Here is a 24,397-nt window from a genome sequence, read left to right as displayed (position 1 = left end):
ACACACATACACATACACATACACACACAAACACATACTCTATCCCTCTGATCCCTCAACCCCTCCCCTTCACTCTGTCTCTCACTAATGCTGTGTACAGTGAGAGAGAGAAAAAAGCGGGAGGATTTTAGAGGAGGGGAGGAAGGAGAAGGCGAGGCAGGAGGAGGAGGGTGAGCAGCTGAGAGAGAGAGAGAGTAGAGGAAGCGAGGAGAGGAGGAAAAGGAGAGGCATGAGCATTATGAGCCCAGATTACAGCCAACCAGATACTGAAGCAGGGAAGACAGGAGCGTTCACTGCAGAAATGAAGGGATACATGGTCCTATGATATATTCTCTCCTTCTGTGTTAGTTGAAAAGAAAGAGGATTACACAAAGGTTGTAGTCAGAAAGAGGGTCAAAAGAAGGCGAAGAAAAATAGTGTGTTTCCAAGAGCAAACGTTTCAGAGGACGGTGCTGTCAGATAGGAGGAGAAGGAGGAAGAGGTGATGTGTGTGCGTGGGTGGGTTTGAAACCCACCAGCAAAGCAAGTCATATGACACTAATGTGTGTGTGTGTGTGTGTGTGGATGTGTGTGTGAAGTGACTCCTCACCATCAAAATTCCACCATCATCTACAAAGAACCACTTTCAGGTTTCAAAAGACATGCTGAGGACCAGGAGCCAGCCAAAGTCCTGCTGAAGAACCATGGCCCAGGTGAGAAGAGGCTCAAACACTCATGTACACTCACACACACACACACACACACACACACACACACACACACACACACACACACACACACACACACACACACACACACACACACACACACACACACAAAACTTACACATATGTGTTAAATATTATTAAAAGGAGTTTTTGAAATGCCTAGAGACACACACACTCATACAGACTTACCAAAACATGGTTACTCCTCTCTGTGTCTCTGTCTTCTGTCTCTCACATTATCAAGAAGCGTATATTTTAGCACAGGCATTACCCTGGTGTGTTTGACAGCGGTGGAAGCACTCAAGAGAAGTCTTCTGAGTTTGCTTACTTTGACATTTCAGGCATCTCTGCAGCACTTATGCACAACAACTCAAAGTGAGTGCAACAGGAGAAGAAAGCTAAATTGTTATACATATTAATAGCAATGAGGTGTTTTATTTGATCGTACCATGATGATGTAACAACGACCTGCTTTAACATATAATTGCAATTTTGCACTCTGGCAATCCAGAATGGAAGACAAGTCTTTGAGTTTCTGAGAGTATGACGACATCATTACTCAGAAATTAAGGTAATATTACTTATGCAGACCCAGGGTTGGATTACTAACTGGGAAAAGCGGCTAATTGCCCCAGGTTCCCAGACTTCCAGGGTTCCCGAAGGCCCCAGGTTGTCTATGTTGCAGACTTTGTGGTAATTTGAGTAATTACTTAATTGTTTGATAATATGCACCTCTAAAACTAAACAAAAGCTGAACCCTTCAAGTCAAACTTTTTGTGTACTAAAATATTATGATATTGCAGCTATTGTGCAAATTTTTTCATTTTTTTCAAAAGAGGGGAAAGCACAGTCTTTGGACACAGTCTTAAGCCTCTGCATGGATGTGTCCCAATGCGGCAGTTGATTGACATGAGGGCCGGTGTTGCTGAAAGGTGCACAGTCAAATAGTAGTAGCTATCAACTATAAGCAATTTAAGGTGTCTTTCCCTTTACAACATTCAACATGTAGGAAGTTAAGTTTGTATTTACTCAAAATGTGGAAGGTAGTTATCTTAGCTTGCTAACGTTAGTACAATTTCCCACTACACGTTACTTTTCAATCATGTTATTCCAACACATTCTGAGTCAGCTCCTTTACATTCAGTGTTGTATTGGTCTTGCATTCTAGAAAGAAGGGCGACTAGTCCTGTGACCTCAGTGCTCCATACATTACTTGATCATTCAAATCATGGAGTATCAGAGAGTTCCATGGAGTAACGTACAGAGTAGCAGACTAATGTAGGGAGTGCTGGAATCACAGATGGGGCTAAACAATGGGTAACAACTTTGGCCCCCCAGATGGTTGCCTGCCTGTTAGGTTGATGGAATTGCACTGATTATAACAAACTATTTATAGAGCCCATCACCACAGATAATACTCCAATCACATATATATGCATAATGTGTGACTTCCTTCGTAGAAAAGATCTCCTGCCAGTGACACCACCTGATACAGCATTTCATTGGGCTAGTATGGGGGAATTTATGGTTTCTTATTTGGTGAGAATGGGACGCTTTTTGTTATAGCCCAACTTTGTATTGTACTTCAGCATACCAACTGCAACAATACCCAGTGAACTGAAGAAGGGAATATTTTGAGCCCGTCTCTATGAGGGAGAGGGCATCTCTCTGAGAGAAAGGAAGGTTGTGTATTTTTAGCCAATTGACTCAAGTGATGCAATTTTTTTTCTGTCTGTGTTATGCATGTGTTTATGTGAGGACTGTGAGAGAGAGTGTGTGGTCTGGTCTTTTCATACAGTGAGACAGAGACAGCAAGAAAATAGAGCATGGGAGGACTTTATGGAATGTAGATATAGATGTCTTTATGGTATATAGAGGACAGTGCATCCTTTAAGATAGAGCAGGCATTGAGTGTGTTAGGGTGGAACAACCCATTCTGTATGGTAGCATAATGGAGAAATTTTTAGTCAGCCTGAGTGTGAGAGGTTCATTGTATTTTTGAAGCTTGTGTATTTGTGCGTGTGGAAATGGTAGGATATCCTGCTCTTGCTCCATGTGGACAGACAAACACAGTTACTGGAACAAAAGGAGATTGAGGAGGAGGAGAACTGATGAAATTTCCAGCAGTATGAGAAACACTTCTGAACAATCAGTTAGGGCTAGACTAATATACTTTAAAGATATTAGACTTTTGTTATACTTTTATTGCAGATCTGATGAGATCTAGTCACTGGTGTCCAACTGATTTCAGTCTTGTAATGTGCTTTTAATGGCTGAGTGGTCTATGGGGAGACTTTAACCTGAACTCAACTTTTAATGACAGATATTGAGCTGGTTCCATCTAAATACCCATAACAAAATGTGATCATTATTATTCAGATGGTTCACATGGATATAACTGTGATGTCTGTTTGGTAAGTACAGAGTTGGAGTCAGAATGTGGTGCTTACCCACCAAATTTATCACTGTATGTATCTTATGTTCAGTACACTCTAATTCTGATTTTTTTTAACCCTTCCAAACCCAACTGACAAAATTTTCAACAAAAATCACAGCCCTTCTCAGTCATATTTCAGTCAAACTGAAACACAGACACCATATACATACTAAACAGTGCCCAGGAAGACCAGCAACCCTATCAGTGGAAAGCTAATAGGCTTCCTCATAATAATAAACAATAAACAATACTACAGGAGTGAGTGTGATTACTCTTTCCAATGATAGTTTCTCCAGTGCCATTCATGGATTAAAAAAAATGTTCTAGGTTGTATTTTTATATTTACAATATATTGAGTCATGTCTTTATTATCTCAACTTTTTTGTTGTATATTTAATTTCCTGTTATATTTGCTATTAGTGTTGTGTTTATTTTCCAACTATCAAATATACAACTCAGTATTTATCTATCTTTCAATTTAGTCATTTTTGTAATGAGTAAATTTAGTGGATTGTTATCATAAATCTTTGTTTTTGTCATGTGTTTATATTTTTAAAAAAAAACAAATATCAGACAATAAATGGTTATCAGATTGATTTAACGGTCAAATACAGATATTAGCCTCACAAGTTGTATTGGCAGGCCTTTGGTGTTGAATACTGGCTTAAAATATTGAATATAGACCAATTCACTCAAGAATTTGAACCTAATTAATTCTGCCCAAAAATATGTAATCAATTATTAAGATGATAAATCCAATTCACTCTCTCGCTTTGCTCTGAATGAAGTAAAAAGTGGAGTACTTTTAATATTCCACATGCATTTAGTATGAAAATGCAACAGTTGTAAAACAGGCAGCATCAATCAAAAAATAACTTAAAGTCTTCTAAAAGTGCTATGAGTCAAACTGTGAACTGTGGCACAGCTGAAAAAGAGCATGCATGCTTTATAAACCCTCCCTTGATAAAGGTTTAAAAATACATATCCTGTATTCGCTGTGAAACAGCGGAAAGGGCTTTGTGAGCACCGGTCAACATACATGAGCTTTACTGTGTGACTCACTGAAGTGACTCACACTGAGCTGACATGTCCTCTGTAGTGAGTCCAGTTCAGCAACTCTGCTGTCTGAAGCCTCCAGGTTTCTCCGGGGAATTCTCCTTTATATCTTTTCTCAGTTACACTTCACTTGTCCTGTAATGGGCAGTGTGTGTGTGTGTGTGTGTGTGTGTGTGTGTGTGTGTGTGTGTGTGTTTACATTTAGATTTCATTCAGTGCACTGCCCTTAGTGAGGCTTTGGACTCAGCCAGCTGAAGGATGGGCAGAACAATAAAGAAAGACGATAAGAGGGAAGTTGGCCAGAGGGGAGTCAGGTGGTTGGACTGATACTATTGCTAAGTTGGAACCAGTAAGGATTCATTATCAATATGTACAGAGAGTATGTTAAGATTCAAATATTCAGTGTTTGTGTAAAAAAATCTATGTATCTGAAGGTAGAACACTCCAAGAAAAGCAAATATGCCATCATGTAACTGAATACTGCTACTACTAATACTGCTGCCCCTATCACTGAACAATCAAATAAACCTACATAGACTGCTGGTAGGTGGCTGGACAGACACTTATCCTGTGTTTACATTAGTGTTGGGCTAGATACTTGAAAACTGTAATAAATTACTAATGTGACATTACTCATAAAGTCATTACAGTATTTTACAAATTACTCAGCAGAAAAAGTAATGCATTGCATTACTCATTACTTTTCTTTTGTTACTCAGCAGCTCTGTCAAAGGTGCCTTTAAACAACTCCAAAGCTTCCACAGACACACATCACAGCAATATAAAGGGAGAAATTGTGGTTTAACAGTTAGCCTACAGTTTAGAGGTATTTACTGGCCATCCAGTCGCTAATGTTAGCTTAGCCTTGGTGGCTTTACACAGCTCTGCTTAAGTCAGTAAAGTGTTTCAAGTGTTGTGTATGTAATTTCCATACTCATCTCTGATTGGGTAGTTTTTGTCTGATGTTGCCACTGTACCTATGCCACTATTATTGCACAACTTTATCTTTTTCCACAAATCATTTGTTCTATTCAAATCCTGGTAGAGTTGGGAGGCCATTGAAGGCTTACACCTTCTTCACATGATAGAGTAGAACAGAACTTTGTGCCTTCATTTCCTGTGGGAATCAAAACACACTTTCAGTTACAAATCTGTATTGAGGTTGAATTCATAGTGACTGGTATCCTGTCTCTTCTCCAGCCTTTGAATATATATGTGAACTGCGATGATTTTTGGCACTACAACATCATTGTAATTCCCCCTTAGCATCTTAGAAAATCCAGTTATTACTCACATGGTCACAAAAGTCCTAGTGAGGACAACATAAATGTACACATAAACAAATGACCAGTGGTTGTTCCAGTGAGGAAAGTCTGCCAACTGATATCATTTTCATACAGACAAACAATCTGCACTGTAGACTGATGAGCAGTTTGGGGAGGATTAAGGCTATCTACATATGTATTGTTTTGGGTTGGGCTCACACGGATCAATAATGTGCTCAGAGTTATTGTTTTCTAAGAATAGAAACACAAGCATGCAGGTCTTTGGTAAATGGTTTTAAATATATACACATATTAACACATTTATGGTTTTATAAAAGAAACTCAACACACTATATGCAATAATTACATAATAATACGCTGCACTATGGTCTCTTGATACTTGTTTTTAAATGCGATTAAGTTTGTTAATGAATTCAAAGCATAAAGGCGCAAACACACTCCAAACATTATGAAGTGAGACACAAAATCATTTTCGTCTGTTTTTATAGCCAGGCCTGTGATTGACATTACAGCAGCGGACCTGAATATAAGTTATCAGCACTCAGCAGAGAAGGGGGGAGGAGGACAGGGGGAGGGAGATATGTGGAGGGGTGGGCAGGGGTGACAAATAACAATGTAATGATGACAATTTTCCATTACTGTTTACTAATGTTTCAGTGTCTCACACAGATCTTTTTGATCACTTCTGGTTCATGTTCTATTTGACAAGATTTCAGATGCTGTAGATTTAGTCTTTGTGCATTTACATTTACATTTACTAATTTTCCAGATGCTTTTATCCAAAGCGACTTACATGTGAGTGACAACACTTAAGCCTCAGTACAGTGGGAGACCTTGAAGTATGTCCTAAGTACTAGTTCTGTTCAAAAGATAAAATGCAAGAAGATCTGGGAAAGAGGTGTACCAAAAGTGCACAGTAAGTACTAGTTAGGCATGTTAGGGTGTTAGAAGTAAAGGAAAGGAGGTGCTTTCAGAGGAGATATTCTTCAAGAGATTCTTGAAAACAGAGAGAGACAACCCTGCTCTGATAAGATTTGCTAGCTCATTCCAATATTGGGGACTCACAGTCAAAAACAGTCTGGACTGTGTCACTTGTGTACAGGTATGGCAATGTCAGACGATGTTTCTTGGAAGAACGCAGTGGCCATGAAGGAGCATAAGCCTGTATGATTGAGTTCAAGTAGATGTGTGCAGACTCAGAAGTCACTCTGTAGGCAAGCATCAGTGACTTGAATCACTGAATTTGAATCATGTAGCCATGGGTAGCCAGTAGAGGTCAATGAGCAGAAGTGTGACATATGCCCTTTTAGGCTGATTGAAAACCAGATGCGCCACTGCATTCTGCACCATCTGTAAGGGTTTAACTGTGCTTGAAAGGAGGCCTGCTAGAATGGCTTTGCAATAGTCTAAGTGAGAGATATCCATGGCCTGTACCAACAGTTGGTTGGCAAAGCTTATAAAAGTGCAAAGTGGCACAACCACGAGACAGATGCAACATGGTCAGAGAAGGATAGCTAGTCATCAAACATGACACCCAGGTTTCTTCTGACTTTGGTTGGGGTGAGAGATGAAGAGGTGATTTTGATGTTGATATTATGATGGCGAGATTGACTGACCAGGATGACTAAGAGTTCAGTCTTAAAGAGGTTTAGTTGAAGGTGGTGTTCCTTCATCCATGTGAATATGTCTGAGAGACAAGCCAAGACCTGCACCAAGACTGTGGGGTAATCTGGTGGCCATGCGAGCGGATAATTGGACCAAAGAAGTTGGTATATATTGCAAAAAGAAGGGGCCCCAGTACTGAGCCTTCAGGCACTCCTGCAGGGAGGGGATGGGGTAAGGACATATGTCATTGCCATGACACATTGAAAGAACACCCAGTTAGATAGGATTCAACCCAAGAAAGCACTTTGCTTGAGATGCCCATATCGTAGAGTACAGCAGAATGGAATGTGGTGGTTCACTGTGTCAAAGGCTGCTGATGGGTCCAACGAGATATTGAGCTGCAGCTCTGGTTGCCCTTTGACAACAGAGCTGTTTCAGTGGAGTGGCTGCTCTTAAAGCTAATCAAGGAGGGCATTCCGTGAGAAGAATTCTTAACCTGTTTGAAAATTGTCCTTTTGATAGCTTTAGATAAGAATGGAAGAAATTAAACAGGTCAATAGTTCTCAACTTGAGTAGTGTCTAGTGAAGGCTTATTGAGAAGAGGTGTTACCCGAGCCTGTTTGAATGTGGTAGGAAATGTTCACAAAGCCAATGAATGAAGCCAAGCATTGAACGAGTGCAGTGAACGAAGTCAAGCATTTATCATGTGCAATTGCTGGCACAATGATGTGAGATATGGCTTGGAAGAATTGGTGGGAATGGGGCCAGTGCACATTTATTAGGATGGCTACCAGTCAGGAATTTATAACTACTGACATTCCCACAGCCTCAGCTGTACGCTGAGAACAGGCAGCACTGACTCCGTAGGACCAGAGTCAGTACAGTGAGTTGGAGTGTGTATGTTTACTTGTATGGCTATCTTTGTCAAATATTTTGTCTGGGTCCTCACTTTCTGACACACCTTCACGGGGCTGTCTGAGGGTTAATACTTGGTTTTAGGGTTATGGGTTGAATTAGGTTAAGGTTAGGGTTCAGGTAGGTGTTGGGGTTAGGCATTTAGTTGTGATGGTTAGGGTTAGCTTAAGAGGCTAGGAAATGCATTATGTCAATGACTGTTTTCACAAAGATAGAAGTATAAATGATAATAGGACTTCACTTTCTAGTCTTATCAACCAATCAAAGCGCTTTACACTTCATACCACATTCACCCATTCGCACACACATTCATACATTGCACTCTAACACACACACACACACACACACACACACACACACACACACACACACACACACACACACACACACACACACACACACACATACTAATGGCACAGCCATCAATATAGAGAAGTGTCACCTCCTGTCACAAATGGAATGAGAATTATGTAGTGTGTGTAACTGCAGTTATGTCCACTCCCCCCACAACACTCACTAATAGAGGACTGAATAGCCTGTGGTACACACACCTATGCACACACACACAATGAGAGAGAGAGAGAGTCAGTGAGTAGGCAGCTGATCTTCAATGTTAGCTCCGTCAAGGAGGTTATGTAATCACCTGTGTCTGTTTGTTTTTTTGTTTGTTTATTTATTGTTTTTTTTCATCAGGAAAGTAAAAAGTACTGAAGGGATTAGCACTAAACTTGGTGGAGAGATAGCACATGTGCCAGGGAAGAACCCATTAAATTCTGGGGCAGATCTGGATCAGTTACTAGGAATTGGAATTTTTTCCTCTGAAATCTGGTGTATGTTGTTTTGACATTGGCCTTGCCGGAGGTCTGTGCTCTACTGAGCGTATTTTGTAGTTTGCCTATGAATTCATGCAATTAGACACATTTCACAAGTTCAACACCATTGTTGTTTTTAATTAACACAAGAACAAAAGAAAGAAACACTTAAGCTTAGGGAAATGTATTATTAAAGCAAGACTGTAATTTTTGTATTAATAAACTGCTGGGCTCATGTGGGACACCAGTGTCATGCAGCAGCACAGCTCACACCTACAGCAGCTGATGCATTATGTCAATGACGTGGCCCCACGGATATAGTAAAATAAGAATGTGTGTGTGTTTGTGTGTGTGTTTGAGTGTTTTCTGCTCTACTTCATTCCGTTACATGAGAGCTTTAAATAGCTATATCAGAACTTTAAATAGAATGATGAAAGCCTTATTGAAGTGTGTGTGTTTGCTCCTTACATGATAACAGGTTTCCTCCAGAGTGCATCTCCCCAAGGGTCCTCAAGAGAACATGTGATGGCTGTGTGTGTGTGTGCGTGTTTGTGTGTGTGTATTAGTGTGTGTGTTTGTTTGTGTGTGTGTGTGTGTGTGTGTGTGTGTGTGTGTGTGTGTGTGTGTGTGTGTGTGTGTGTGTCTAGTATAAGAGTAACAGTAGTCTATCTGTGCTCTTCTTTGATTTGACTCTCTCCATGTAAATAAAGCAGTTCTTCTTGTAGCTTTTACACATCCTCTCAGCTTATCTTTCAGCATAGAATAAGTGCTTAATCACTGAAACACATCACTGCACTAAACATTGCTATTTGTCATTCATGTCATTTGCTTCTGAAGTTACCTCTTCTTCTCTTGTTTTAACCATTCATTGCTTTGGTGTTTACACTGCACTCCCCACAGATTACACTGTGTTCATGTACAGCCTCGATGCACCAGGCACTTTTAATGTAACCAACCAGGTTAAACTGCTTTAACCACCTCATGTTATTGTATCTGTAGTGCATAAGTTGTAACCATGGATGTTTTAAGAGAACTGGATACTGGATGGTGCCTTTCCATCCCAATTAAGGCTGTTCGCCTCATATATGCCAAAAAAAAATCCTCTTTTCCTGGTTTGATTCTACTTTAAAAAGACATAACAGAAAGAGTAATAACTGTCCGTTCGTAGCTGTAGCATTTGTAGGTGTTCTGACAACAGTTTTACAGGCCCTCATAATGGTAATAATCTACAATAATACCCTTCATAATGGTGCTCTATGGGGAAAATACTTTTTTGGCTGCAATTTTTTGTTGCATGATTAGCCACTGGGGCAAATTGGCAGCAATGCTGACATCCCGCTCTGTATGCAGCGCTTTTATTGCATCTATGCTGACAACAGATAGTCCACAAGTTTAGTGTGTGGCATCTTGTGACACTGTGTCTTAGATTTTCTGCTTATGATCATCCGCTTTTTGTGTGTTGTGTTTTTTTTCTCTGTCAGTTCAGCCAGGTTTTATCATTGCTCATGCTTGCTAACCAGTTTCTCTGTAGCAATTCATCCTTGGATCTAGAAAATGTAAAACACATAGTTTACTGTGCTGAACGAGACGAACATCCGACAGTATCAGACACTGCCACTGGGTGTGAAATAGTGATGGACTTCTGTGAGACCCATAGTGTCCATCTGCTGTTAGTCATCATAAATGGTCAGGAAATTCAACAGGTGGAAAACTATGAACACTGGGTATAACAGTCTCCTCTTCTTTAAAATAGGAAGTTAATAGTACACCAATGCTGAAAAAAGCTGAGCAAAGACTTTTCTTTTAAGACTGCTGAAAAAATAGTGTTTCATATCACAGGAACGTATGATGCAATTTTATCATGCTTGGGTCAAGATCATCCTCGCCTTTGGAATAACTACGTGGTACAAAAAAACCTCAGCACAAGACAGGAAATGTCTGGAAAATGTGGTTTGCACTGTGTGGAAATCATAACCCAGGACATGAAAATCTACACCATTAGACTATGGGGAAAGATACTTCATGACTCCTCTCACCCGACTAACTTGCTCCCTTCTTTTAAAAGATTGAAAAGAATTAGAATCAGAACAGCCAGGTTATGCAACGGCACCTGCCCGAGGCTGTTCATGCACGTTCTTTATTCTTAAACCACTAATTTTATATTCCTGTCTGCAAGACACTGCAAGGGTATTATACAATAGTATATATCATGACTGGTTTGTGGTACCGATAGCATCCCCATGGGAACACTGTTTCAATTATTTATTAGTATTTTTATTGCTTTTTTCTTTTTACCTCACTCATTTTATCTCCCAGTGTGTTACTGTCTGTGATGTGAGGTTTTTGTTTGTTATCGTTTTGTGAGAGTGCACCAAACCAAATTCCTATCAACTATATGTAGAAATGGTAATAAAGTATTGAATCTTGAATCTAATGTAGCTATGTATTTTTATAGTAACAAAATGCCCATTCATTTACCTGTAGAGGCTGTGGATTACTGTTGTAATTAGTCTCTTTTTTCATCATAGCACATGGTGATGTGTAAGTCTCTCTTGTAATTTGTTGTCGATTCTATGAGCCGGGTCCTTTACATGAACAATGAGAGGCGGCTTCCGTTTGAGAGCTGATTCCTTTTTTCTGTCTTCATTTTTTGGTAATTAATACAAGACAAAATAAAAAGATTGTCTTTTCAACGCACAGCTCGACCATAAGCACTCCATGGACTGACTGAATGTTGAATGTTGTGTTGATGTGCCTGGTGTTTCACAAATCAAATGTGATGACAGACAAGAATCATACCATCAGGTTAAAGGGGGGTGGGGGTTGATAGTCTGCCCCAAAGACAATCTTACAATGTTTTTGTTAAAACGGATTGATGCTGCTATTTTGCACATTGTATTTTATTTTTTATTTGTTGTATGGCACACTGTGTTCCATTTTGAGTGTGATTTGTTTGGAATGGGCTGTGTTATGGATAGTTTACTTTTTAATTTAATTTAATGTAATTAATTTTATATGTATATCACAGTAGGATCAGAATTCTAACATACATTTATTTATAAGGACCAGACACATTGTGTTTAGCGGTTGTAACAAAAACACTAATTTACAACTTTCACTACAAATAAAATATTCAATACAGGTGTAATATTGTTTTTAAACATGTTTATATTAATGTTTCTATACCAAAATTAATGTAAAATAACGGTATTCTGGAAATTATAAGGCTTTAGTATAATTACATGGAATAATTTTAATGATATACAAAAATACCAATAATACGTCAAAACATTTCTAAATTTAGCTGATTTCTAAAAAGCCAGAAGTGGTACTAAATGAAGTAATATGTCTCATCCATTGACATACAAATAATAGTTGCTCAGCATAACATCATATTATTTAAGACATAGTCATACAAAATATTAATATGAGGGCTCATTGTCCAGGCTACTGACCTGCATTCAGACTACTACAACGGTGGGCGTAAAACCTCACAATTACTGAATTTACATGGTATTACTCTTAAGTGGCACTTAATATGCTAATGACTCAAGTTTCGGCATCACTTGTTTTAGTCTGTTCCCATTCCCTTTGGTTTACAGGTTTACTCCTGGTAGAGTCTCTCCCTTATAGTTCATCCCATTTCAGTTTATTTCTCAATGTCCCTTTCACTGTTACTCCTCAGTCCTTTTTTTCCCATAAGTGTTTTTATGCAGTGTGAGCCTAACTCATTACCTCAATTTCTGGTGCTATCCAAGGATGCCACAGTCTTTTGCAGGCTGGGGACATAGTTACTTGTAGGTTCTAGACACCAACTTCCACCACAGTTGGCCAACCCAGACCTCCATATGTCAGCATCCTCTGTCAGCATCTCACCCTTTTCGAGTAGTTGGTTGCAGGACGTGGTTCCGGATTATTTTCTTCTGACGCGGGTTCCTCTGATGACTCTGTTTGAAGCATTGACAGCAGTGTCCTATTAAAGCCCTCTACGTACCCATTGCCATGTAGGTGATAACAGATAGTGTGGGGGCCTTGTACGTCGCAGCAATTCTACAACTATACCATCAGCTGGTTTTGCCCATGTCACGGTGAATTTTCTCCAGAAACCCAAAGTGGAGGCCAAAATCATTCAACAGTTTCCCAACAACAGCTTTTGTGAATTTGTTTTTTGTAGCATAGGCATGTTCAAAACAAGTGTAATGGTCTATTACTACTAAAATATACTAAAATCCTTGCTTACATGCCTCTAAATGCAAAAAGTCTATAGAGACTGCTCAAATGGGCATGTAGTCACAATGGATATCATTTGAGTCAAAAACTGTTCAGTGTTCTGGAGCATACAGGCCCAATAAAATATGTCCCGAATCAAGTTAAGAGTCCTTTCAAACCCCAGAAGTCCCATTTCTTTGTGCAACTCTTAATGTGACAAGCTGGCATTTATCTCATGCTTTATTCTAGAGATTCCCATTATCACTGGTGGCTTGTGGAGTGTCTTTCTGCACTATAACTCCCTGATCACCTCCTGGCTCACTTCCTCTGTACACTGTTTCATGAATTCATTAATGTCTCGTGGAATATGGGCAGAGGCTGTCTGCATCACCATTGTACTTACCAGGTTGGCACATAATGGAAAAGTTGAACTCTGACAGTTGAGCAACCCGACCGTAACCCGTGGCATTAGGCTTAGCTGTCGAAAAGGATGTAGGTCAGGGGGTTATTGTCTGTATATACCTTGACGAGAGGAGCATGATACAGGTGATCCCAAAAACGCTTAAATACGGCCTATTGTAGTGCATGTGATAGTTTTTCTCAGGTGGGGTCAGTATTCTGGAGCCATATCTGATTACCACCATCTGGTCATCTTGTCTCTGATAAAGTACTGCTCCCAAACCCTCCTTGGAGACATTAGTGTGGAGGACAAAGGGTTGTGTGAGATCTGGGTACCCCAGGATGGGAGGCTCCATCAATTTATCACTGAGAACGTTTAGTGTCTCCTAGTAGCTATGTGTCAAGTGTATGGGAGTGTAAGGTGGAAGGTTACCTTTATTTCTGGTGGTGACGACCTTTCTCCTCAGGTGGTGTCTTCCCAGGAGATGCTGATAGCATATGGTAGAGAGGCTTCGCCATTCCAGAAAAGTTTGGTATGTACCTTTAGTAATAAGAGAGATATCCAAGTATTTTTCACATATCTCCAACGGTTGTGGGCACCTTCTCCTCTAATGCTTGTACTGGGGCAATTTCAGCCAGATCCATAGTGTAGCCTTTGCTGGACACCACTCACCCCAGGAATCTCACCTTCAATTAGAATACTTTACACTTGTGTGTACTAAGCTTCACCCCGTGTTCCTGATACCTTTGCAACACAGTTCTAATGTGACGGTCATGGTCCTTGAAGCTTGGGCCTTGGACAAGATTATTATCCAGGTATGGCTGACACATGACATTTCTCAAGCCAACTATGCACTCTTCCATGTTTCTGTGAAACTCCACGGGGACTGCACTTAAGCCAAATGGGATTCTGACCCACTGGTAGAGGCAGCAGGGTGTTGTGAAAGCAATAAGGGGTTGGCTGGTTTTCCTAATCCAGAAACCCCCTGATGCCTTCCCCATGACCCAACACAGAGAACCAAGAGAGAGTCAAGCATGTCTTGGATTCAGGGGATGGGGTGGTGATCAGGGACTGTTTTTCGTTTCAACTCCCTGTAGTCACAACACAATTCTAAAGTCCCATCCTTCACCCCCTCCATGGAGCCTACGACTGAAAAAGGCAGTATTAGCTCAGACCTCCTTAAGAGGCCTCCATAAAATATCTGCTGATTGGCTGAATATCTGAAAGCCTGTCGATGGGCAGCGCACCCAGCACTTGTGAGCACAACCTGATTCTCCTATCGGTGTGGGGGCTCTGAAAGCAAACTGTAAAACTAAGAAACAAGTAACTAAAACAAAGGAATATAACATAATTAATTGGAAATCACAACTTTTCAAATTAATCCCTACATGTTTGAGCCTGAAATGATCTGGAATATAAGATTGGACAGCAACAAAGATAATAGCAGGACATCTCTGTTTGGTAAATATTATGCCCATTGCCTGCTTATTGTGTAACATAATGGTGGAACTTTCAATCACAATCCGCATTTAAAAATGTACTATATATGTCCGTGTTATTAGTGGTGCCTGTGGGAGATGCACTAAAATGCCAACTGAAGTGGAAAACATCTGCTATCAGAAAATACAAAAGCTAACATTGCTGGTAAAATGTTATTCTTCTGTTGCCAAATGACCATATAGTAAGCCTGCACCAGTGGTTATTTGTATGCTGGAGTACATTAAATGCCTATAATACGACTGTTTTTGGAGAATGAGCTATGCTTAGAGCGGATGTCGTATAAATAAATCCATGACAAGCTGACATCAGCTCGTCGCGGACGCAGAAAAACTGTGAGAATCTAGTGTTCAGAGAAGTCTGACACCTGAGCTTTTCATCTCACAGGGATTACTTTTACATATGTTTACCTCATTATTTGAAACTTTGGCCACGTTTAATATGAACATCTGACACTGTAAAATTATATATATTACAGAAAATAAGTAAAAGCATAATAGGGCCCCTTTTATGTTAGCCTACTGTTATTTGCTAACATCAAAGAGGAGAGGAGAGAACACAACTTTACCAGATTGCTGTTCCCGCAATTAACTTTTGCATTTTTTTTTTCTCTTTTTGTGACCTGAAAGATCGTTCCACTTCATCCTCTCTTCAAAGTTGTAAAATTCACACCCACTTTAACATGAGGGGGAGGCTGGCCCCTTTGCTAATTTACGGTGCCCTATGCAACTTGCATCATAAGCGTATAGGGCTGTCCAGGCTCCGACAGAAAAACATGGTGGCATTGATAAAAGGAATTGATAAGCTCAGAGGCAAACTATTTCGATGGTTTAGAGCAAAATTCTTCAATTTCAGTACAATAATGCTTTATCTGTAACTGCATGCAGCAGACCAATGGATTATGAGGAACTTGGGTAAATGATCAGGAGAATTGAGGAAAAGAGGAAATTGACTGAAAATGCTGGGAGTTAATGTGAACAACTGTGCAGATAATACATTTCTGAAAAAAATCAGAGATCCTTGAAAACCAGAGCAGGAAATTAGATTTGAGAGTCACTGGTGTAAGCCAGCAGCCTATGTTACACCAAACTTCTCTACAGTTCGTTTGGCCAAGACAAGCTTGGTCCTCCTCCTCTGATCTCCACTGTGCACAGTATGGGCTCCAATTCCAGTGGGAACCAAAGGATGATAATCAGGCTCCAGAGCTTTGATCATCAGGCACCTGATCTGGGAAAAGGGACAGGGAAAGTTGCAGTATCAGTATGAAATCAATATCAGTATGAAAGGGGGAAATTTGACCCCCCTAAAAATGTCATCCATTGTTATAAGTTCAAGTTTATACTTTTCTGTGTCTAATTAGTACACTTGGTCAGATGGAAGCATCATTTTATTAACCGTGGTGGCATACCACAAAGGAAACTAGAATGACATCAGTAGAGCGCATACCTCCACCAAGGCCAATGTCAAAAAATTTACACCAGGCTTCAGAGTGAAAAATTCAAATTCATAGTAAATGATCTGCATCTGCCCCAGAATTTAATGGTTTCTTCCATGGCCCATGCCCCATCCCTCCACCAAGTTTGGTGCATATCGGTTCAGTACTTTTTCTGTAACCCTGCTGACAAATAAACAGACATGGATGAAAATATAGCCTCCTTGGCGGAGCTAACAAAGGAAGAAGACTGATAAGATGCATGTTCAAGGTGAGCTCCAAGACACTGCATGAAGCTGATAATCACCCGTCTCTGTTAACACTGCGTTTCCAGCTACATGTGGAAGAGGCGGGTTTTAACCGCTACATTACAAGCCACATAATCAAAACCATGAATGAAGCCCCCCCCCCGAAAAAAAAGAAAAGTCTGAGTGAGGATTTTGCCCTTGTAAACTAACCTGAGGTATGGTATTGTTTTCCTGAGAAAACTATTAATCACATACAAGGGCAAGACATATTCCGTCATGCAACACTCAGAGGTGATGGATTTTTACCAGAAGACAGTTAAACCGTCACTAAATCAGAGCCCTGCAAGCATCACTGCCACTGCAAACTTATTGCAGAATTTATATTGCAGTTCAAAAGTACATTGGTTAACTAGTCATCCCTGTCTGTCAGGTATACACTGCTGTTCAGGTACACAATTAAATCATATTTTTTTAACAGTCCTTCATGATTCTGTTGGTGAATTTTATTCCGAGCAAATGTTTTATGACCGTTGTCTGAACGTCCCCCCAAGACATCATGGTTCATAAAGAGTTTTAAAAAAATTAAGTTGTACGGGGACATTTCTGGATGTTCCACCAATATCAAAATTGGTCGTTACCATTATCAGTATTCCTTTTTAGATATTCTGCAAAGCTTTGTTTACAGTATGCATATTGCAGCTTTATACATCATGTACATTATGAACAGTTTAATTTACTATACATTGTAAATTGGTCCATCCAACGTCCTGGTCTGACCCTGGCATCTGCAAGACATTTTGACAACATGTCACTTTTAAGATAATCCTAATAATAAATTAAGTATACCAATGTAACTACATTTTTTTGGGTTAAACAAAGAAAAAAAGATGATCATCAGCAATACAGCGGCTTACAGATAATCTAACAGAGGGAAATCTTAACACTTACAATTCCATTTGAGGAACTTGAGATGCTGCAGTTGGCTGTCTCCAAAACAGCAAGACACACAACAAAGACATTAATATAAAAGCAAAAATTTTGAGTGGAAAGGACAATATCATGTGACTGCCTGTTTACAACCATTTCACACAAAACTGAACCAAATATAGCTGGCCTTAGTTGGAGAAATGGGAGAAAAGCACGTACATGTGGATATCTGTATCCCAGAGATCTACACACATAAGTTAATAGGGATTTTTCTTGATTTTCATGATTTCAGTTTTCTGTCCACGGTTTTTGCCATCCGACCAGGACCACTTTTGGCCAGGGACACAACACAATGCCAGGCCAATGCTTGCTGGGTAATTATAATAAAACCATAGGTGAATTTTATTATACTCTTGTTAGTATTATTTCCTTTTCAGTAATGGATTACTCGCATTCTATTTAATTATTTTATTTATTCATTCATTTTTTAAATCGGGGGCAATCTAATACTGTACATGTTACAATTTGGTATGTTTTGTAACCCCTGCCATTTATAATTTCATTTTGTTGACTGGAGAGAAAGCCAGACACTGGGTTAAAATTGCAGTTATCGTTAGGTTTTCTTTTTCAGTTAATATGAACATCATTATTATTATCCAAAATCTCATTGAAAGATTACTTCCCTTTCCCAAACAATTTTAGAAATGATGCAAATCAAACAAGGCTGAGGATCTACAAAAAACTTTCAAAATCTTTCATTAGATCATGCACTGATAGATGTCTGGAGAATTTACAATCCTGAGTGCCTGTAGTGTACCTTCTATTCAGGAAGACACATCATTTTCTAGAATAAATTTTATTTTAGTGTCATCAAAAATGATAACCAAAATAGAAATAGTTTACATAGTGATTTTAGTAAGTGTTAGGACGCCAGCACTTAGTGCACAATTTATTGAGTTTTAGATTTAATTTTAATGGATAAAATTAACATTTATGTCCATCAATCTACACACATAATTTTCAAAAATGCCAAAAATTGGAAAAAAAAAAAAAAAAAAAAAGTTCAGTGTCATATTATTACTTTAAGGAAGATATAAATGTTTCATAAAAATAAAAAAAATAAAAAATGAAATTAATTAATTAAAAAAACAGAATTTTACCATTTTAGTCAGAACTGGGCCATCATTATTAGGTATGCTACAAACGGCACAAACTCAGGGTAGCTTCAGTACCAGTTCAATCATTGCAGGCATAACTGTACTGTTAAAGAATGAAAATAAAATCCATCTTTGTGGTCAAGTTACCAACCATTGGCTCTTATCAACAGTGATATTAAAATGAACATTTGAAGATTTTGATTTAAATAATTGTCTCTTAGATATGTCTATCTATTGTCATATGAGGTAACACAATGATGATTGAGCCAATGGCCCACTGGTGAAACTATTGCAATATTTATATTTGCAGTATCACAAACTGGGTGTCTTTTGACACATTCCCAGAAAAAGATTCTGTATTAAGTTAAAGCTAATGCAAACCGAACACTTCCTACCGCTGCAGCTTCATATTAAAAGCCTTTATATGGCGAAACACGAGTTGACTTTTATTATGAAATAGCAACAGGAAATGCAATGTGTTTGTCGGTGAGTTTAGCACTACCATTCACCAAAAATGTGTCTACAGAACAAGAAAGTGATCTTTTTCAGAATTGTTGGACAGCGGATCAGTTTAAAATATTGCGGGGAGTAATGGAATTAGAAGGAACAGCCACAGCTTTTAGATGAAGAGCTGTAGGCGACAGGCTGCACACCTCCAACTTCTAAGCAAGGTAATCACCTCTCTTCACTATGCCCTGCCGTTTGCACACTCATGTCATGTGCATCATAAAAACCCGATCATAGTTGCCCACAGAATGATGGAAAAAGGTCGAGTATTGCCTAAATTCTTTATTAAAATTCTGTGACCAGTAGTATTAAACTCGCATTTGCTATTACCGACAGGTGTCGCCAAATCAATCAGGACTGAAATCTTCGAGTTAACACTTTAAGTTATATGCAAGTCTGAGTGAAACATTTAGAGATATTCTTCCTAAACTAGTTAATTGTGACCAGGTTTCGTTAAAAACAGACTGTCTTCTGATCATTTGAAAGAAAGCCTGTTTTAAAAACTGGAGGGGGGATTAAGAGATGTGGGTTTATATCAGGCAGCAGGTGTCTAATGAAAAGATGCTATTCGTTGCATTATGGGGAATGTAGGATCCAGTGATTTTGGAGCTTACTAAGAACTAAAAATCATAATATCTTAGCCTCTACTGCTTTGATGTTGACTAGTATCACTGATACTAGTAGAGTACTTCTTTAAGACTGTCAATAGCAACACCCTTTAGTTAACTTCTTCTTATTAATGTTGCTCAAACATATTAGTCACAGCCATTCCAGCAATGAAACCAGGCAAGGAACGGCAAACATTTCTATCATTTATCCAAATATCCATACCCAATGGAGGAGGGGCTTGGACAGCCATTATGAACAAATTTAAAAAGGGAAATCTGCATGTCTTTAATGGACTGTGACCAGATATATTGGCACGAAGCAACACAGCATGAAACCTGCAGAGTGTTTCCACATTAGCAGCAGGTGTACTTCAGGTGACTAAGCTGAGCTTGCAGCAACAGCAGGAGCTTAGAAACCAAATGAATCCTGATACCACTCATTGGGTTTGCTGGTAATGCACATGCACCTTTATAAAAATATGGTAGAATGTCCTAGTTACGTTCAGTTGTGTAAATGCAATGCTCTTGTACAGCTTCTATACTTTTTTTTAAATTTAAAAGATGCAATAATTCAAAGTTTTTGGTTTTTCTCTTCAGTAAAGTTTGAAAAGTTCTGTAAACCCTCCCAGAGAATTTATGTGTGTAAGGATGCAGCACAGGCAAGATAAGACTTATTTGTATGCTTGTGTGTGAAGAGAGGCTGAGCGTGGTGAGTGTTGGTGGTAATGGTATGTTGGCCTGTGCTTTGTGAGATTGACATGTGCTCTCTGTGGATATTAAATATATTCCTCTCATGGATGAATGGAACAGAGGGGACCTCACTGCGCGTCTCGTGGTCAGGTGTTTGTGCCAGGATCAGGATTGATAGGAAGATCTAACTCATCAACAATCGTAACCCCTTTTTCCATTAAATACATTGGAATAGAGACAATTTGCCTTGAGCATTTAATTTTCTATGTTCATGAGCCAAGTTTTCATGCTGTGAATTTGCATAATGACTATGCACAACATAAAGGTTACTCTTATTTCAGGATTTTTAGTACACTTTTCTTACTGCACTCGAAAATCATGTTTGTGGATAGTTGAATTTGTCAGAGGAACAAAACAGATGTGTAGTATAAAAAGTAAAAGCATAAAAAAAATTTTGTTTAGATGCAAATTATTTTGTTACAAAGGTTTATGTAAAAACTAAAGACAATAGCATAAAAATTTATAGTCAAAAAACAAGAACGCTAGTTGTAAGGGAATAGTTCAACTTATGGAGATATATGTTTATTCACATACTTCCCATCTCAAATTCATATTGAGCTAGAGTCAAAGCATAGTTAGCCTAGTTAGCATAAAGACTGGAAGCAGGGTGAAACAGCTGGACTGGCTCTGTAGTAAAGGCGGACAAAAGGTCTACCAACAATTTTAAAGCTCAGTGTTTAACATGTATCTCATTTGTTGTAGTTTTACAGGGAGTTACATGCTGTTACAATTTAAACAACATTTTATCCGTCCACCCAGTACTTCTGTGCAGCGTTTCTGGATACATTTGCATTTCCTTCCATAGTCTGTATGCTAAGATAGGCTTAGCAAGTCCTGACTATGGCTCTGTACTTAATGCACAGAGATTATGATGTTGTAATTGATGTTGATATAATTGTCTTCCTGTCAGAAAGAAAGCAAATAAGTGTATTTCCAGAAATGTTGAATATTTTCATATGTATATATTACAAGCATGAGACAAAAACTTAGGTCTAAGGAAATACTTCTCTTGTCGTTATCCTCATTCAAATTTGTATAATTGTCTGGGGAAGTTCACATTTAGATTGCTTCAAATGGAAGAGAGAGGTAACTTTTTGACTAATTTGGACCTAAAACAGTCTGACTATTTTTGGGTTTTTTTTGGCCAGTGGAACAAGCTTAAAATACAACACTGACACATCATCAACTAACAGTTCATTTGATATCAAACAGTTGCCTATTAACACAGCAGTTACAGGGTTACATGATGATTCATCTGGAGTGGTGTTTGTGTCCACCTGATGAATTCAATTAATTCTCTTTTAGCTCTGTTTTTGGTGTTTACCAATTCTTGAGGGAAATATCAGGCTCTTTAACAGTTAAATGCTCCACCATATTCACCATCTAGTCTCTAACTGTGTCTTTCTGCTGCGGAGCAGGTAGTGGACAGTGGGCTTATAAGAGGTGATACGAGCAGTGAGAGTTAACCATACAGTAACATTATGGGTCTGAAAACCAGGGCAATGTGCTAAAAGACACTTGAAAGGTCAGTAGAGCTGAGAGGAACTGCAGATTTGAAGATAATTCTCTGTGGGTTTGTACTATAAGTGACCCCTTTCACATTACACATTCATCATGATCCATTGTTTATATAAAAATATTGATTAGTACAGCTTTAAATGCCCATAAATATTGTGAAAGGATGGCATTATAAACAGCCCAGTTGTTTGTGCGATGTTTTGTTCACCAAATACACAAAAGAGGCAAAGGTTCAAATATGATGAGTCCAGTGCTCACTGAGCACAAAGCTCCCTTCACCACTTTGTGATTTAAAGTATTATGACAAAAACTGTCTCCTAGTGTAACTTCAATGAACTTTGGTGAAACTTATCATTTGCTACCAACTCCACAGAGTGCATAAAGTCCAAAGATGGAAGTATCTAGTTTGTGCTGTGGCTGCAGGCGAATGACACTGATGTGAGGTGATCATTGAGTCTCTCTCTGAAGCCACAGAGCTCTAATTCAATCAGCAATTTATATGTGATCGGGCCAGAACAGCCTATCCGTGGAGAATAGTTCAGACACAACTGACCATTGATGCTGCAGAAGTCATATACTATGACACACACGTAGACGAGCTGCGTGTGTGTTTCAAATGTGTATATATATGTAAATCTATATCTTAGCACTTTGTCTTCCCACCACTTTTATACCAATTCTTCCATACATCTTTATCCCAGTTTATCCCTCTCTGTGAGTCAAAACAAGTCTTTCCCATTCATCAGCAGCTAACGGTCAGCTTGCCCCCTATTGGCCATCTTGCACCAATGCATGTTCTAGCTTCACTGAGGATTAGATGGATTAGATATTTAGTGCAATCTCCCAGTGCTACTGTAAATAGACAGATGGGTGTGTTCCCCACCCTCCCCCAACATGCACACGTACACACACTCAGAGTCACACACACTCACCAGCCTCTCTGCTGCCATGCCAGGCCACAGCAAAATAGAACACTACAGAATAGAAGACAGATGTTCTGTTTAATTAAGACTTGAATTCCAAAATAAAAATATCCACATATTGAAAGAGTATTTCTATTCTATTTTTATGCTCTGTTACTTATAGTGTTTTTCTTTGTTCATAGAAAATATTTTTAATTTGTTGACATAATGGTAACAGATTTTACAGTTTGAATACTCTGTATTTTAAAGTGACCTATAGACTCCACTGATTAAGAACATTTCCAACAAGCACCACATTTACATTTACATTTACATTTGGCAGACGGTTTTACACAAAGGGATTTACAAATGAGGAACAATGCTCAAGTCTCAAGAGAAAAAAAGGCCCACAGGTTCAAGCCCAGAACCTTTTTGCTTGCTTTTGATCCCAGAACCTTCTTGCTGTGTGCTTAGCACATTGTACAATTATCATGTTGGTTTTTTTTTTCAAATAATCACGGACCATGGTTTATAGATAATTGAATTCAATATCTATACTTGAAGGAAAGAATGTAACTCCAGGAAAATTTGAAATCATATTGTTATGAAGGTTAGATATATTTTTTCTCTTCATTGGGTGAACGGAGTGAAATTACTGTAACTTGATTCTAATCAGACGTAAATGTGGATGTGAAGATGAGGATGAGGACCTCTGGATGAAGACTGTACTGGGGAACAAGTGTATGTGTAGGAACCGAAAAGGCTGTAAGGTGGCTTATTATGTCTTATGGCAGCCATTTTGAAGTCCAAAGTTCTTTGGACATGGCAGGCTTCACAGTTAAGTCTTCAAACGTATAACTTGCCCTATCTCATAGACCTGAAAAGACATCTGTAATTTCTTTGTTCTGTACCGCCATCTCTGGTAAGCTAACCACCACTGATTCTCTTTGTTGTTGTAGGTCTACAGTCAAAGTGTGAATTTTTAAAAGAACATTTTTCAGTATGGAGTGTCTCAAACTATTAGTATGTCCCTCAATACAAAAAACTACAAATTAAATTAACAGGCTAACCTGTTAGTTAGCTATGGACATATCATGAGACTGCAAATAGGAGCGAAAAAACTGTTCATGAAAGCCTCCTAATTACAAGAAATTAGGACTTTCTGACAGCTACAAGATCCCCCATTTGGTGAACAGAAGTACAAAAGTGTTGACATGGTGCCGAAATGGCTTCAAAGTCAAAAACTACTGAAATTTTAATGTAAATAAAATCCAGCACTAACAATAATACAATCGCTGACGAGGATTAGAAAGAGGGTCTAGCCTGCATATTTTATTTATCAGGTTTAGCTTGTTAGCAAATTGCTGCAAATGGGTAACACAATACAAATAGCAAATATAGAATATATTTCCACATATCTGCTG

The 24,397-nt window shown here is 38.8% G+C and overlaps 1 protein-coding gene across 2 annotated transcripts in view; it reads left to right on the top strand.

Annotated features, from left to right (window-relative positions):
- The first annotated feature begins 266 nt into the window (after positions 1 to 266).
- The window catches only part of arhgap23b (Rho GTPase activating protein 23b), a 102,194-nt gene continuing 78,063 nt past the window's right edge, over positions 267 to 24,397 (top strand). Inside the window, exon 1 of one of the 2 annotated variants that reach the window (XM_040123030.1) lies at positions 267 to 692. In XM_040123030.1, the coding sequence (XP_039978964.1) occupies positions 684 to 692 (9 nt within the window). In that variant the 5' untranslated portion in view covers positions 267 to 683. Of the gene's footprint in view, positions 693 to 13,898; positions 13,960 to 24,397 lie in introns of those variants that run through there. The other variant, XM_040123027.1, reaches the window with a different exon arrangement.

This window comes from Xiphias gladius, unplaced genomic scaffold (assembly GCF_016859285.1).
Source record: "Xiphias gladius isolate SHS-SW01 ecotype Sanya breed wild unplaced genomic scaffold, ASM1685928v1 HiC_scaffold_1473, whole genome shotgun sequence".
NCBI lineage: Eukaryota > Metazoa > Chordata > Actinopteri > Istiophoriformes > Xiphiidae > Xiphias > Xiphias gladius.
The sequence above is the reverse complement of the archived record's forward strand: the minus strand, read 5'-3'. Positions and strand labels throughout refer to the sequence as shown.